Source organism: Vitis vinifera, chromosome 10 (assembly GCF_030704535.1).
Source record: "Vitis vinifera cultivar Pinot Noir 40024 chromosome 10, ASM3070453v1".
Taxonomy (NCBI): Eukaryota; Viridiplantae; Streptophyta; class Magnoliopsida; order Vitales; family Vitaceae; genus Vitis; species Vitis vinifera.
In genome coordinates, this window is record NC_081814.1 from 26084675 (window position 1) to 26098568 (window position 13894).

The 13894-nt window shown below is 37.5% G+C and overlaps 1 protein-coding gene across 1 annotated transcript; it reads right to left on the bottom strand.

The window, feature by feature from the left end:
* Nucleotides 1-2271: 2271 nt before the first annotated feature.
* LOC100251568 (GEM-like protein 4) lies at nt 2272-3776 on the bottom strand. Its single transcript, XM_010657703.3, has 4 exons — nt 3224-3776; nt 3038-3118; nt 2676-2950; nt 2272-2586 (listed from the first exon to the last, which is right to left on the bottom strand). Exons 1-4 carry the CDS (start codon nt 3480-3482, stop codon nt 2395-2397), a joined length of 807 nt encoding a protein of 268 aa, XP_010656005.1. The 5' UTR covers nt 3483-3776; the 3' UTR covers nt 2272-2394.
* Between the last annotated feature and the right edge of the window lie 10118 nt (nt 3777-13894).

Genomic DNA, 13894 nt, shown 5'->3' on the forward strand with positions numbered 1-13894 from the left:
TAAACGTCACACTGCTGATGAAGGATGACATGAATATTAGGTGTTTTTGGAAAAAGAAGAGTCACCGCATCATAGCCACATCAGCTCCATTTCCCACTGTCATGCTCAAATTCAACTCTGGGATTTTCAATCTTTTTACTGTTGTGAAGTCTAGATGTCTGAAAGAGGGTGTTCTATATTATTTTGAGGATTAAAAGTCATGATCATGTTGATTGATCACTTCAGATTCACGGTAATCAGGGAACTATAACTGATTCAGGCAGGGCAATATAGAGCAAACTCCCTTGGAATTGCACTAGTTCAGCTCTATAGCCAGCTTTTACAGCATGAAAAAAACTTCTAAGATAGCAATTACTCCAGAGTGACTCATGCTATATACTTGTGGAATCCCAACGGTCAAAGAATGGCCTATGCAGAGCTAAGCACATCAGAGAAGCAGAGGGGAAGAAATGTATCAGTTTGAATCACTTTTTGAGTGGATTTAAAGCTTAAGAGATTGCTTGTTGAAGATAGTTGAAAGCTTTCTGATAATTCAAAAACCCTGTGAAACAGAAGCCAGAATTCTTTAACAGGCACTCTTGGGGAAGAAGCCTTCAACAGCTTCTCCTCTTTTCCAACACTGAAAGTTTTCTTGAAAACACTCTTAACCCCTTCTATTTGAAGACTCCCAGCCTCCAACGTCAAATTCCCCTTCACAGTTTTAGAGATCTTAGGCCCCAGTCTCACTGAAGTTTCACAAAATTCTGTTTGGTTGTTGAGAACCCAGAGGAGATGAAAGAAATTTCCATCATGTTACAACTATCTTTCCAGCCCTCATTCCAATGGTCTCAAGGTTTTCTATAATTTTCCTCCATTTTTCCATAAACCAAACTGAAAATCTGGTTGCAGAATAAAAGAAAGAAAGACTAACAATGCTCTCAAGCTCCAAGCACAAAAACTTTCACCATTTTCCCATATTTGCTAGTCCTATCATTCACGGTATTTACTTACCTACAGTTTGAAAAGAATGCCCTGAAACAACTTCAACTTCCCAAAAGAGGGAAGGAGTATCTGTCTTCTTTTGAGTGATCCATATTCTTTGATTCATTGGTTTAGAGTTCGATAGTTCTATCCTAACACTATATTTTACTCCCTTTTCTTATGCTGGCTATGTATGGATATGTCAATGAAGCACTTTGAGTCAGCTTTTTTGCTTTGTGATCCTAGTAAAAAAAAGGAAAGTGAAAAAGACATTTGCTAAGAAAATTTATCATTATATCACCTGAATTACAGGGTAAAAGATTAGATATTGTAATGATTTTTCAATAAATGATGATTGTCTGTCACACTGTCATCTATGGGAGATTACATCCAACTACCAAACCAGATCACTAATTTGTCCTAAATGGTTGAATGTTGAATGGGATTCTTGTCTTCGCTGGAAGGACACCAGCAATTTCTGGGAATCACCTCCAGTTGGGATGCTTTTATTGACCCAATTTCCATAAATTCAGACTCCTAAGAGAGTGTAAACGATAAAATTGGGGGAGTTTGATGTCATAGTTTAAGAGATTGGAGGTCCCATGACTCAAAATGGTGCTAACAGCTACCTTAGGCATTGGGAGTCATAGAATTTTCAGATATTATAATTTAATGGACTTTGGAAACTCAATGTATCGTTTTACTGATGAAATTATAATTCAATGTGCTTAATCTGTTCATAAAAGTATGGAGCTGAGTACAATGATAAGGTAGTTTAATTCACATAAAACTCAACAATATGTTTCCAAGACCAATGAATTCCATAGGCTTGTATGAGGGTATCAATTGGTGTCTCAAGTTTCTTAGAAATGGGATTGCCAAAAAGGAACTGCAGAAGCTGGCTAAAGTAAAGGCTTCCTCATCACAAGACAGCTTACCTGGTTTGATTCACCAGAGGTGGCCTAACTCAAGATCTTATAGAAGAAAGTAAGCCTATTTGTCCTAGTAAAAGCTTCTGCAAAAATACTTGGGTTGGATATCACTCTGTATATGGTTTTGGAACTCAAAGATTCATTCAATTCCTGTAACTCAACAAAAGCTATTGTTAATCTGTTTCCTCAGGTATTATGTCTTTATGCTACACTAGAACACATTTGACAAGAAGCAATGGAATGTGTCATACAGCATATAATACAACAGATACAACAGACACAACATAAAGAGCTGGGGTTTATGTGATAGCATAGCTACTATAGTACTAAAACAATAGTCACTTTGGAAGAACTTGTTCCATGCACTGAATAGAAAATATGGTTGAAAAATTGGAGATCAATTTCTCATTAGCAAAAAATTTGTACAAAGCCTCTAACTGTACAGATCCTTATCAGGTTCATGTAAATACATTTGTAGAAGTCGGGGGGAAGAAACTTTGAATCACTTCTCAACCAGATTATGCGCTTCACAGAGTGCCTGTTGGAGGTAGCTGAAAGCTTTTTGGTAATTCAAGAATCCCATAAACCAGAAGTCAAAGTTATCCAAAGTAACGATTTCCATGTACTTCTGAGATGGATTTTTCACATTCTCGCTTTGGTTGGCTCTTTTTATCTTTCTCAGTGGGATAGAGACCTGCACAAAAGAAAATGAATTTACTTAGATGTTAGCAAACAAGGAAAGGGAGATCAGTTGACCTAGAGAGATTTATGTGACTAGCCCACCTTGTAATGGATCCTAATCAATTCACCATTTGGAGAAGAGAATTTGATTGATCTATCACTGCAAAAGGCAATCCTCTGAGAAGAGATAAAGAGGAGACCAGCTATAGGGCCTCCTGTTGTTGATAAGTAGCATTGGGAAGCCTTCAATAGCTTCTCTCCTTCTCCAACAACAAAAATTTGCTTGAAAACTCTCTTCACTCCTCCAACTTGAAGAATCCTAGCCCCCAAGCTCAACTTTCCCTTCACCGTTTCAGAGAACTTAGGCCCTAATCTCACTGCAGTTTCACAAATGAATGTTAAAATCAGAATGTTAATGATTCTTAATCGTAACTGTAGCAAAAAAGTAAAAGTTAGCAACTCACCATGCTCTCGGACTCCATCCACAAAATTATCTGCCTTCTTCCTGTTTTTGTTGATCCTGTAATTTGTGGAATCCCATTTTTCTGCAATTTCAAGACAAGGCCATTAGCAAAATGACTTCCATTTTAAAGTCTTCTATAACTAACAACTAATATGCAGAGTGGAAAGAGATAGAGAGAGGGTTTTACTTTGGATGATTGCCCCAGAGCCATTTGAAAGAGATGGCTTATCATATTGGCAGCTGACTGGGATCCCAATAATATGTTCTTGGAGTTGGCTCTTCATATTTCTGAAAGTGCTGCAATTCAGTCTGCAGCAAGTGATCTGGAATGCTCTACTTTCTAGAGATTGAAAAAACCCTTTGAGTTGATCAACCCTGTACAATGCAGGTGTATTTAAAGGGACAAAAATGGTGGGTGAATCTTTAACTTCTGGTGGATGACTCATCCGTTGCTCATAAACAAGAATAAAGGCACAGACCTGAGCTTCAAGAAAAAATAACTTCTAATTAAAAATAGTCTGAGATGATGGGGTATATTCGGTCTTTTTTGTAAGGCTATGCAAGGACCTATTCTTCTTTTGTTCAATTTTCCAAGAGATCAAAAGAAAGGTGTATCTGGTTAAATATGGTGGGACATAATAAAAAGGGAAATGAGAAAAAGGGAAGATGACTCAGAGTATGTGAAGATGAAGCCTTTTGAGCTGGCATTGTAGCTTTCTGATGCTAATACTATAAGAAAAAGGGAAATGAGAAGGCTTTACGTCAACCAAATTACAAGCTAAAACAAAAGATATTTTAATGGTTTCATAAAGGAAGATTGCATCTAACCACCAAATCAAACAGCCTCTTTGTTCTAAAAGGTTTAACTTTGAATAGGACTCTTCTATTCCCTGGAATTCAGTCAGTACTTCTCAGGAATTGCCCAGACATTGGGGATCATACAACTCAGGATGGAATTCACGGAAATTGTAGGAACAACCAGACCTCTTCTGGACAAGAAACTCTTGAGAACTTGGGTTCACAGGAGAATGAAATTCATAGACACTTTGGGTGCAAGGAAAAGGAAAAGCCCCTAAAGAAAGATCAACCTATGAAGTCGAGAGTTGATTAAAGTGGTCATAAAAGGAAAACTCACTATGCATAAACCTGATAGGACCAACCTGCCTTGTGCTTATCACAAGCTCTGCAGCTGTCTTTTTATCAATCATGTGCTTATCTCAAGCTTTTTTAGCACTCTTTTTATCATCCATGTTCTTATCTCAAGCTTTTTAGCAGTCTTTTAATCATCCCTCTTCTCTTCATCCTTAGATTTTAAGGAAAAGAGGTGTTCCACCCTTTTCCAAATGTCAACCTCTACATAGAACTACTAAAAAAATTTATGGAGTCTAAGGACCATGTTAAACGACAGTGTTGATGAACAATACAATGGATATTTCATCCATCACAACATCCAAGGGACCCCAGCAAGATTCATAATCCTAAATCTCAGTGAGAAGTGAGAACTTGTGAAGACAATAGTAAAGAAAGAAATCATGAAATTTTGGTCCTTTTTCACAGATGGTCTTTATTATGGTTTGAGGGAGAAGCATATATCAGATCCTGTGAATTTTGGCACAAAAGAAGAGACCTATGTTTGGTAGGGCAGAACCAACTCAAAACCCCACCAAATAGTAATAGGGAACTTTTTCAGAAGACATGTCATGTTAGCTACTGGAATGGAAGATTCACTTTTATTTGGGACATGCCATTTCTGTTAAAGCAATAAAGAGGAAACTCCCTGTGCATAGGACAAGCCGGCTCACAAAAGTTCACTTACCGACTTAACCAGCAGATAAATCTAGTTGCAAGTTTTACAGCTAAGCAAATCACACTTCAGTATTTCCATCAGTACACTTGAGAATTGATACATGGAAATTTCATTAGTAAGTATATAAAAATAAGTACAGAGAAAAGGCTTTCGTTAAAATACAGAGAAACAAGAACACAGCAGCTTCAGACATCAAGTCCCTTAAGATATACTTATTGATGCCACTGACTTGTACACTACCATAGAAATGAGATGTCATCCAAGGAAATTGAGAAAGCGAATTAAAGATTTCTGTTTTATGGGACAAGGGTCACACTTGGAATCAGATGACAAGGTTAACCATGTCCTTCGATATCCAGTTATTACATTGGAATGGTTATTTGATTTTCCCCAGTCCTCTATGTGGGAGTGAGTTGAAAGTGGCTGAGGTTGCTATTATTAGGGTGGGTAATCACAATGGTCATCAATATCTTTGAACAAAAGGAAGAAAATGAATTCATGCTACTGAGACTGAGAATGATGACTAATCGACCTTGGATTCTTTGACTCAATCATGTTGCACTACAGTTGAGAATCTATCACCGTTTGATGGTTATTTGAGTCAATGAGACTGGTCTGAGAAGCAAAATGAATCTCCTCATGATAGAAAAACCTGGGGGTAACTCTGATATCATAACCACCAACAGAGGAATTGATGACAAGTGCTATATTTGCTGCAGAATTTAAGCTAAAATAAACCAAAATTCTGTTAATAATATTCTGCAAGATAGAGGAACAGTTTTTAGTTTAGTTTGAATTTTTTTTTTTTTGAATTCATATTTAACTTAGTAATGCTATTAAAAATCTGTTGAAGATATGTAGGCAGATTTTTTTTGGCTTTGTTTGTTTCTTTTCCTTTATAAATTCAGATTTTGAAGCAACAAAAAGTGTGCAATTTTCAGCCCCCAAATTTTCTGTGTTTTTTTCTAACTCTAAAAACCTACAAAGTGGTATCAAAGCCCTTTTTTCTTAAGGGACCTATGAAGTGTGTGAGTGTATCCAGTGTGATATAAACCACAACAAATCAAAACCCATCCTTCCTCTTGAAACCCATATGGCACGATATGATTTTTTGTTTGCACCTCCAGTTTTCATAGGTGAAAATTACCAAATATGGACTATGAAAATGGAATCGTACTTGCAAGCATGTGACTTGTGGGACTTGGTGGAAACAGATCCTAAGGATCCAACAATGGCACAAATCAGGAACAATAGAGGGGAAAGAAAGAGGAGATATAAGGCCAAGACCTGGATCCACTCTGCAGTTTCAGAGACAATTTTTTTTACAAAGATCATGACCTGTGAAACAACAAAACAGGCATGGGATCTTTTGAAAGAAGAATATCAAGGAAACATCAGGAGAAAGAAAATGTAGGTCTTGAACCTGAGAAGGGAATTTGAAATGCAGAAAATGAAGGAGACAAAAGCAGTGAAGGATTATACGGACAAGTTGCTAATGCTAGCTAACAAGATTAGGATGCTAGGGGAAGAATTCTCTGACACAAGGGAAGTAGAGAAGATTTTGGTGACCTTACTTGAGAGATTTGAATCCAAAATCTCTTCACTTGCAGAGTCCAGGGATCTGTCAATAATAACATTGTCAGAACTCATCAATGCACTACAAGCTTAAGAGCAAAGGAGAGCTTACAGATAGGAGGAGATAATTGAGGAAACATTTCAAGTGAAAGAGGTTGATCAAGCTCAAGGAGGCAACAAAGGAAAGAAACAGTGGAGTAAGAAGAGCAATAAGAAGGGGGAAAACAGCAATAGTGGAGGCAACCAGGGCAAGCACCCTCCATGTCCTTATTGTAAGATAGTCTCTCATTTGCAGAAATATTGCTTGTTTAGACCTGACATTCAATGCAGGGCATGCAAATAGTTGTGGCATATGGAAAGGGTGCGTAAAAACAAACAACAAGAAGGACACCAAGTGTAAGCAGTGGATCAACACCAGGAAGAGCAACTTTTTGTTGCATCTTGTTTTTCTAGTAGCAGTTCAAGTGATGACTGGCTTCTAGACAGTGGATGCACAAAACACATGTCTTTTGATGAATCCCTTTTCAACAAAGTAAACAAGTCAGAGGTGTCAAAAGTCAGAATTGGCAATGGGCAGTATAAAGAGAGTGTTGCAATAAAAGGCTCCGCAGGTATAAAGCTAATTTATGATGTATTACTTGTTCCAAAGATTGATCAAAATCTGTTGAGTGTGGGACAATTACTTGAAAAAGGTTATTCTGTTGTGTTTAAGAATAAAATGTGTGTGCTTGCTAACTCAAATGGTGTGGTGCTGTTTTGTGAAAATGAATAGCAAAAGTTTCAGTCTAAATTGGAACAAGGACAAGTCTAGTGCATATTCATGTTTTGGACCAGGCTGAGTTATGACACAAGAGAATGGGGCATTTTCACTATTCTGCATTGGATTACATGCAGAAAAAGGATCTTGTGCGAGGAATGACTTACAATAGAGGAGGAGCAGCAGTATGTGGAGTTTGTCAGCTTAGAAAGCAAGCCAGATTGTCATTTCCTGTTAATAAGGCATGGAGAGCAGTTGAGAAGCTTCAATTGATCCATACTGATGTTTGTGGACCTATGAGGACTGCATCCTTAAGTGGTAATAGGTATTTTATGGTTCTTGTTGATGACTTTAGCAGAATATGTTAGGTTTATTTTCTCAAACAGAAGTCTGAGGTTGCTGGTGTGTTTTGGAAGTTCAAAACATGGATTGAAAATCAAAGTGGCTATAGAATTAAGGTGATTAGATCTGATAATGGGACTGAATATACAACTGACAAATTTGTTAAGTTTTGTGAAGCTGTAAGGATTGAACATCAGCTTACTGCAACCTATACTCAGAAAAATGAAGTCAGTGAGAGGAAAAACAGGACAATTATGGAGATGGTTGGATGTCTGTTATTTAAGAAGGAAATGCCAAAAACAGGACAATTGAGGCTGTTAATACTGCTGTATTTCTACTAAATAGGTTACCAACCAAGGCTTTAAAGGGGAAAACACCTTTCGAAGTCTGGTATCGTTTTAAACCTTCTATTCATAACTTAAGAATTTTTTGTTGTTTGTGTTTTACTCATGTTCCAGATGCAAGGAGAGAGAAGCTGGATCAAAAGGCAGACTATGGAGTCTTTGTTTGATATAGCAGTCTCACCAAGGGTTACAGAATTTATCAACCCTTGACAAAAAAAATAGTAAGTAGGGATGTCAAATTTGATGAAGCTACAAGATGGAATTGGGATAAGGCAGAACCAGAACAGGTTTATACAGAAGAAAAAGAACCAGAATTGCAAGTTGATGATGTGATTGATGATAAGCCTATAAGAGGTACTAGGTCACTTTCAAAAATTTATCAAAGGTGCAATATGGCTATGTTTGAACCCGCAGGGTATGATGAGGCTATTAAGGATCCGAAGTGGATTGCAGCAATGGAGGATGAGATCAAGATGATTCACAAGAATCAAATCTGGGAGTTGGTGGACAGACCACTATACAAGAAAGCTATTGGTGTGAAATGGGTTTTTAGAACCAAACTTAATGTTGATGGTTCTATAAACAAATACAAGGTAACGCTAGTTATAAAAGGGTATGCTCAATTATTTGGTGTAGATTTTTCTGAGACTTTGCACCTGTAGCAAGGTTGGACACCATTAGATTGCTTATAGCACTTGCAACATAAAAGTAGTGGAGGATCTACCAGCTTGATGTAAAGTCAACCTTTCTAAATGGTTATTTGGAGGAAGAAATTTTTGTTGAACAACCTGAGGATTTTGTTGCAGATCCAGAGAAGGTATACTTGTTAAAGAAGGAGTTATATGGATTCAAGCAAGCTCCAAGAGCTTGGTACAGCAGAATTGATGAGCATTTGAAGAAGAAAGGCTTCAACAAAAGCATAAGTGAATCAACTTTGTATATCAAAGTTATTGATGATGAACTAATAGTTGTTTCATTGTATGTTGATGATTTGCTTGTCACAAGAAGTAATGCAGAATTGGTGTTAAGGCTCAAATGATGCAAGCATTTGAGATGACTGATCTTGGAGAGATGGCATTCTTTTTAGGACTGGAGATTCAACAATTACAGCAAGGGATCTTCATTGAACAACAGAAATATGCCAAGGAAGTGTTGAAGAAATTCAACATGAAGGATTGTAAGTCATTATGTACCCCTTTGGCTCAAAATGAGCAATTTAGTAAAGATGATGATGCTCAAAATGAGTATTATAGGTTGTTTGATGTATTTAATAGCAACAAGACCTGATATAATATGCCTTGTAAGTCTGTTGTCCAGGTATATGCATTGTGCAAGTGAGTTGCATTATAAGGTTGCTAAGAGGGTGCTCAGGTATGTCAAGGGGACTTTTTTGATCTTGGAATAAAGTTTGAGAAGCGTTAGTTGTATATATCTGTACTTACCATAATTAAGTTGTTTCCTTTCTTGTAGGCTGATTCTTAGGGATAATACCTTTCTAATTTAGGACTCTCAATTGTATATATATGTGTATTATTCCTCTAATAAAAATACAGTAATTCTCCAAATACCTTTGTTGAATTACATGGTATCAAAGCCTTTGGCTCAAATTCTGGGTTTGTTATTTCTAAGTCACTGATTTCCAATGACATTCTACCATTCTCTGTTCTTCTTGGGTCACGGAATAAAAGTGACCTAGTAGTGTCATTGCCTTCAGAGGGGGAAGCGCGGTGTAAAATTACTTTGGAGATTGAATTTTACTACCATGGAAAAGAATAAGAATTTTGTTGTTGATATAGCGCCTGTTGTGTCAAAAATAACTGAACACAAATTAAATGGGTCTAATTATATTAAATGGAGCAAGATGATCAAATTTTATCTGAGAAGTGTTGTTAAAGATGACCACTTGACTGAGGAACCTCCTAATGATAACACTAGAAAACTTTGGATGCAAGATGATGCAGGGTTATTTCTGCAAATTAAAAACTCTATTAATAGTGATATTGTTGGTCTGCTGAGTCATTGTGAATTTGTTAAAGAGCTAATGGATTATCTAAATTTTCTTTACTCTGGAAAAGGAAATGTATCCCGGATGTATGATGTATGGAATGCCTCCCATTGTCCTGAGAAGGGAGCTAAATCCCTCACTGCATACTTTATGGACTTCAAGAAAGTATATGAGGAATTGAATGCACTTATGCCTTTCAGTCCGGATGTTAGAGTACAACAGGCTCAAAGGGAACAGATGGTTGTTATGAGTTTCTTATCCGGTCTCCCATCTAAGTTTGAGACTGCAAAATCTCAGATTCTTTCTAGTTTTGACATTGGTTCTCTTCAGGAAGTGTTCAGTAGAGTTCTACGAACTGAGAATGTCCCGTCTTCTCAGCACACCAATGTTCTTGCTGCAAAAGAAGAAAATGGAGAGAATGCAAGGAGGGTGAATAACAGGGGCGGAAACAGGGCATTTGAAAATCGTGGCAATGATTCAAGTATCATTGTGTGTTTTACTGCCATGAGGTTGGCCATACCAAGAAGAATTGCAAGAAATTGTAGAATCGGAATCGGAGAAATCAAATTGCCAATGTTGCTACATCTTCAGACTCCTCAAACAAGATTGTCACAATGACAGCAGAAGAATTTGCTAAATATTCACAATATCAAGAAGCACTGAAAGCATCTACTCCTGTTAGTGCTTTGGCAGAGTTAGGTAAAACATGTCTTGTCTCCTCCTCAAACAAATGGATAATTGATTCAGGTGCCACAGATCATATGACAAGTAATCATAAACCTTTCTCTACCTTCAGAACACATTCTACTCCTCCTGTTACTGTTGCTGATGGTTCTACCTATGAGACTAAAGGATCTGGGACTGTGAAACCAACATCTTCTATTACTTTATCTTCTGTGTTAAACTTACCAAATTTGGCCTTTAACTTAATCTCTATCAGTAAACTTACCAAAAATCTGAATTGTAGTGTCTCATTTTTCCTTGATCATTGTGTGTTTCAGGATCTTATGACGAAATGGACATTTGGTAAAGGACATGTATCTGATAGGCTCTATATTCTTGATGAGTGGGTACCTCGACCAATTGCGTGTGTTAGTACAGCCTCTCCTGTTGAAGCTCATTGTTGGTTAGGACATCCTTCTCTACCGGTGTTGAAGAAATTATGTCCTCAGTTTGATAATTTACCTTCATTAGATTGTGAGTCGTGTCATTTTGCTAAGCATCATCGTAGTTCTTTAGGCCCAAGGATTAATAAACGGGTTGAGTCTTTGTTTAAGTTAGTACATTCTGATGTTTGGGGTCCTTGTCCTGTTACTTCTAAAACTGGGTTTCGTTATTTTGTTACCTTTGTGGATGATTTTTCTCAAATGACTTGGATTTATTTTATGAAGAATCGTTCAGAAGTAATTTCACATTTTTGTGCATTCTCTGCTGAGATTAAAACCCAATATGATGTGTTTGTGAAAATATTAAGAAGTGATAATAGAAAAGAATATGTGTCTAACTCATTTTAGAACTACATGAGTCACAATGGGATTTTTCATCAAACATCTTGTGTTGATACTCCTCAAAATGGGGTTGTTGAAAGAAAAAATAGCTATTTACTTGAGACGACTTGTGCACTCATGTTTCAGATGAAGGTTCTGAAACAAGTTTGGGCTGATGCAGTTTCCACAACTTGTTTTTTGATCAACCGTATGCCCACTGTAGTGCTTAAAGGTGATATTCCGTACAAAGTAAGACATCCACAGAAATCACTCTTTCCAATTGAACCAAGAATTTTTGGATGTACATGCTATGTTAGAGATACAAGGCCTTCTGTTACTAAACTTGATCCTAAGGCGTTAAAGTGTGTTTTCTTGGGGTACTTAAGACTGCAAAAGGGCTATAGATGTTTCTCGACTGATCTCAATAAGTATCTAGTATCAATGGATATTGTGTTTTCAGAAGACACATCCTTTTTCTCTTCACCCACAAGTTCTGCAAGTGAGGAGGAGGATGAAGAATGGCTTGTGTATCAAGTGGTTAATTCAAGACCAATTGTTAGGCAATCAAGTATGGTTGATTCTGAAGCGTCTCTTGCTCATTTGGGTACTATTCTTGATGTTCCTCCTGCTCCAATCAAACCACCAATTGTACAGGTGTACTCTCGGCGCCTAATGACAACAAATACATGTCCTGCACCAGCTCCTTTGTCATCTGATCCTTCCAGTGATCTCAACCTTCCCATTAGCCTTCGAAAAGGTAAACGACAATGCAAATCTACTTATTCCATTGCTAACTTTGTGTCTTATAATCACCTGTCATCTTCCTCGAGTGTGTTTGTAGCCTCTATAGATTCTATTTCAGCACCTAAAACTGTTATAGAGGCCCTGAATCATCCTGGTTGGAAGAATGCAATGCTTGAAGAAATTCGTGCATTGGAGGACAATCATACATGGAAACTTGTTGATTTGCCTCAAGGAAAGACAATTGTTGATTGCAAGTGGGTCTTTGCAATAAAAGTTAATCCCGATGGCTCTGTGGCAAGACTAAAAGCCAGGCTTGTAGCTAGAGGATATGCTCAGACATATGGAGTAGACTATTCTGATACTTTCTCTCCAGTTGCCAAACTGAATTCAGTTTGACTATTCATTTCTATTGTTGCTTCCCAACAGTGGATGATACATCAGTTAGACATTCTTCATGGTGATCTAGAAGAAGAAGTCTATATGGAGCAACCTCCTGGGTTTGTTGCTCAGGGGGAGTGTGGGAAGGTTTGTTGTTTGAAAAAAGCTCTCTATGGATTGAAGCAGAGTCCCCGTACTTGGTTTGGAAAATTCAGTAAAGAGATTCAAGCATTTGGAATGAACAAGAGTAAGAAAGATCATTCTGTTTTCTATAAGAAATCAGCTGCTAGTATCATACTTCTTGTGGTTTATGTCGATGATATAGTTATTACAGGAAATGATCATGCAGGAATCTATGATCTTAAGGCATTCATGCATTCCAAGTTTCATACAAAGGACTTGGGTGAACTGAAGTATTTCCTGGGAATAGAAGTATCAAGGAGCAAGAAAGGGATGTTCTTATCACAGAGGAAGTATGTGCTTGATCTGCTTGAAGAGATTGGTAAGATAGAAGCAAAGCCATGTACTACCCCGATGGTTCCTAATGTACAGCTAATGCCAGATGATGGAGATCCCTTCTACAACCATGAGAAGTATCGGAGAGTGGTTAGGAAGCTGAATTATCTCACCGTGACGCGACCAAATATTGCATATGCAGTAAGTGTTGTTAGTCAGTTCACATCTACGCCTATAGTAAAGCATTTGGTAGCTTTAGAGCAGATTTTATGCTATCTGAAGAAGGCTCTTGGCCTAGGCATACTATACAGTAGTCAGGGACACACTCGCATTGAGTGTTTTTCTGATGCAGATTGGGCAGGTTCTAAGTTTGATAGAAGATCCACTACAGGTTATTGTGTGTTCTTTGGTGGGAATCTAGTGGCTTGGAAAAGTAAGAAGCGAAGTGTTGTATCCCGTTTGAGTGCAGAATCTGAGTATAAGGCCATGACACAGGCTACTTGTGAAATCATATGGATACATCAACTCTTATGTGAAGTGAGAATGAAGTGCACAATGCCAGTGAAGCTTTGGTGTGACAATCAAGCCGCTCTTCATATTGCTACGAACGCAGTCTATCATGAAAGAACCAAACACATTGAGGTTGATTGTCACTTCATTCGTGAAAAGATTGAGGAAAATCTAGTCTCTACTGGCTATGTGAAGACTGGAGAGCAACTTGGGGATATTTTTACAAAATCTCTAAATGGAACTCAAGTTGAGTACTTTTGTAACAAGCTAGGCATGATCAACATCTATGCTCCAACTTGAGGGAGAGTGTTAGCTGTATATATCTGTACTTACCATAATTAAGTTGTTTCCTTTCTTGTAGGCTGATTCTTAGGGATAATACCTTCCTAATTTAGGATTCTCAATTGTATATATATGTGTATTATTCATCTAATAAACATACAGTAATTTCTC

Bases quoted from the DNA above. Each gene is read 5' to 3' on its own strand.
- LOC100251568 (XM_010657703.3), bottom strand. From the start codon at position 3,482: ATGAGTCATCCACCAGAAGTTAAAGATTCACCCACCATTTTTGTCCCT. The intron at 2,951-3,037 runs GTGAGTTGCTAA...GTGAAACTGCAG, and splicing joins GGATGGAGTCCGAGAGCATG to TGAGATTAGGGCCTAAGTTC. The intron at 2,587-2,675 runs GTGGGCTAGTCA...TCTTTTGTGCAG, and splicing joins TGATTAGGATCCATTACAAG to GTCTCTATCCCACTGAGAAA.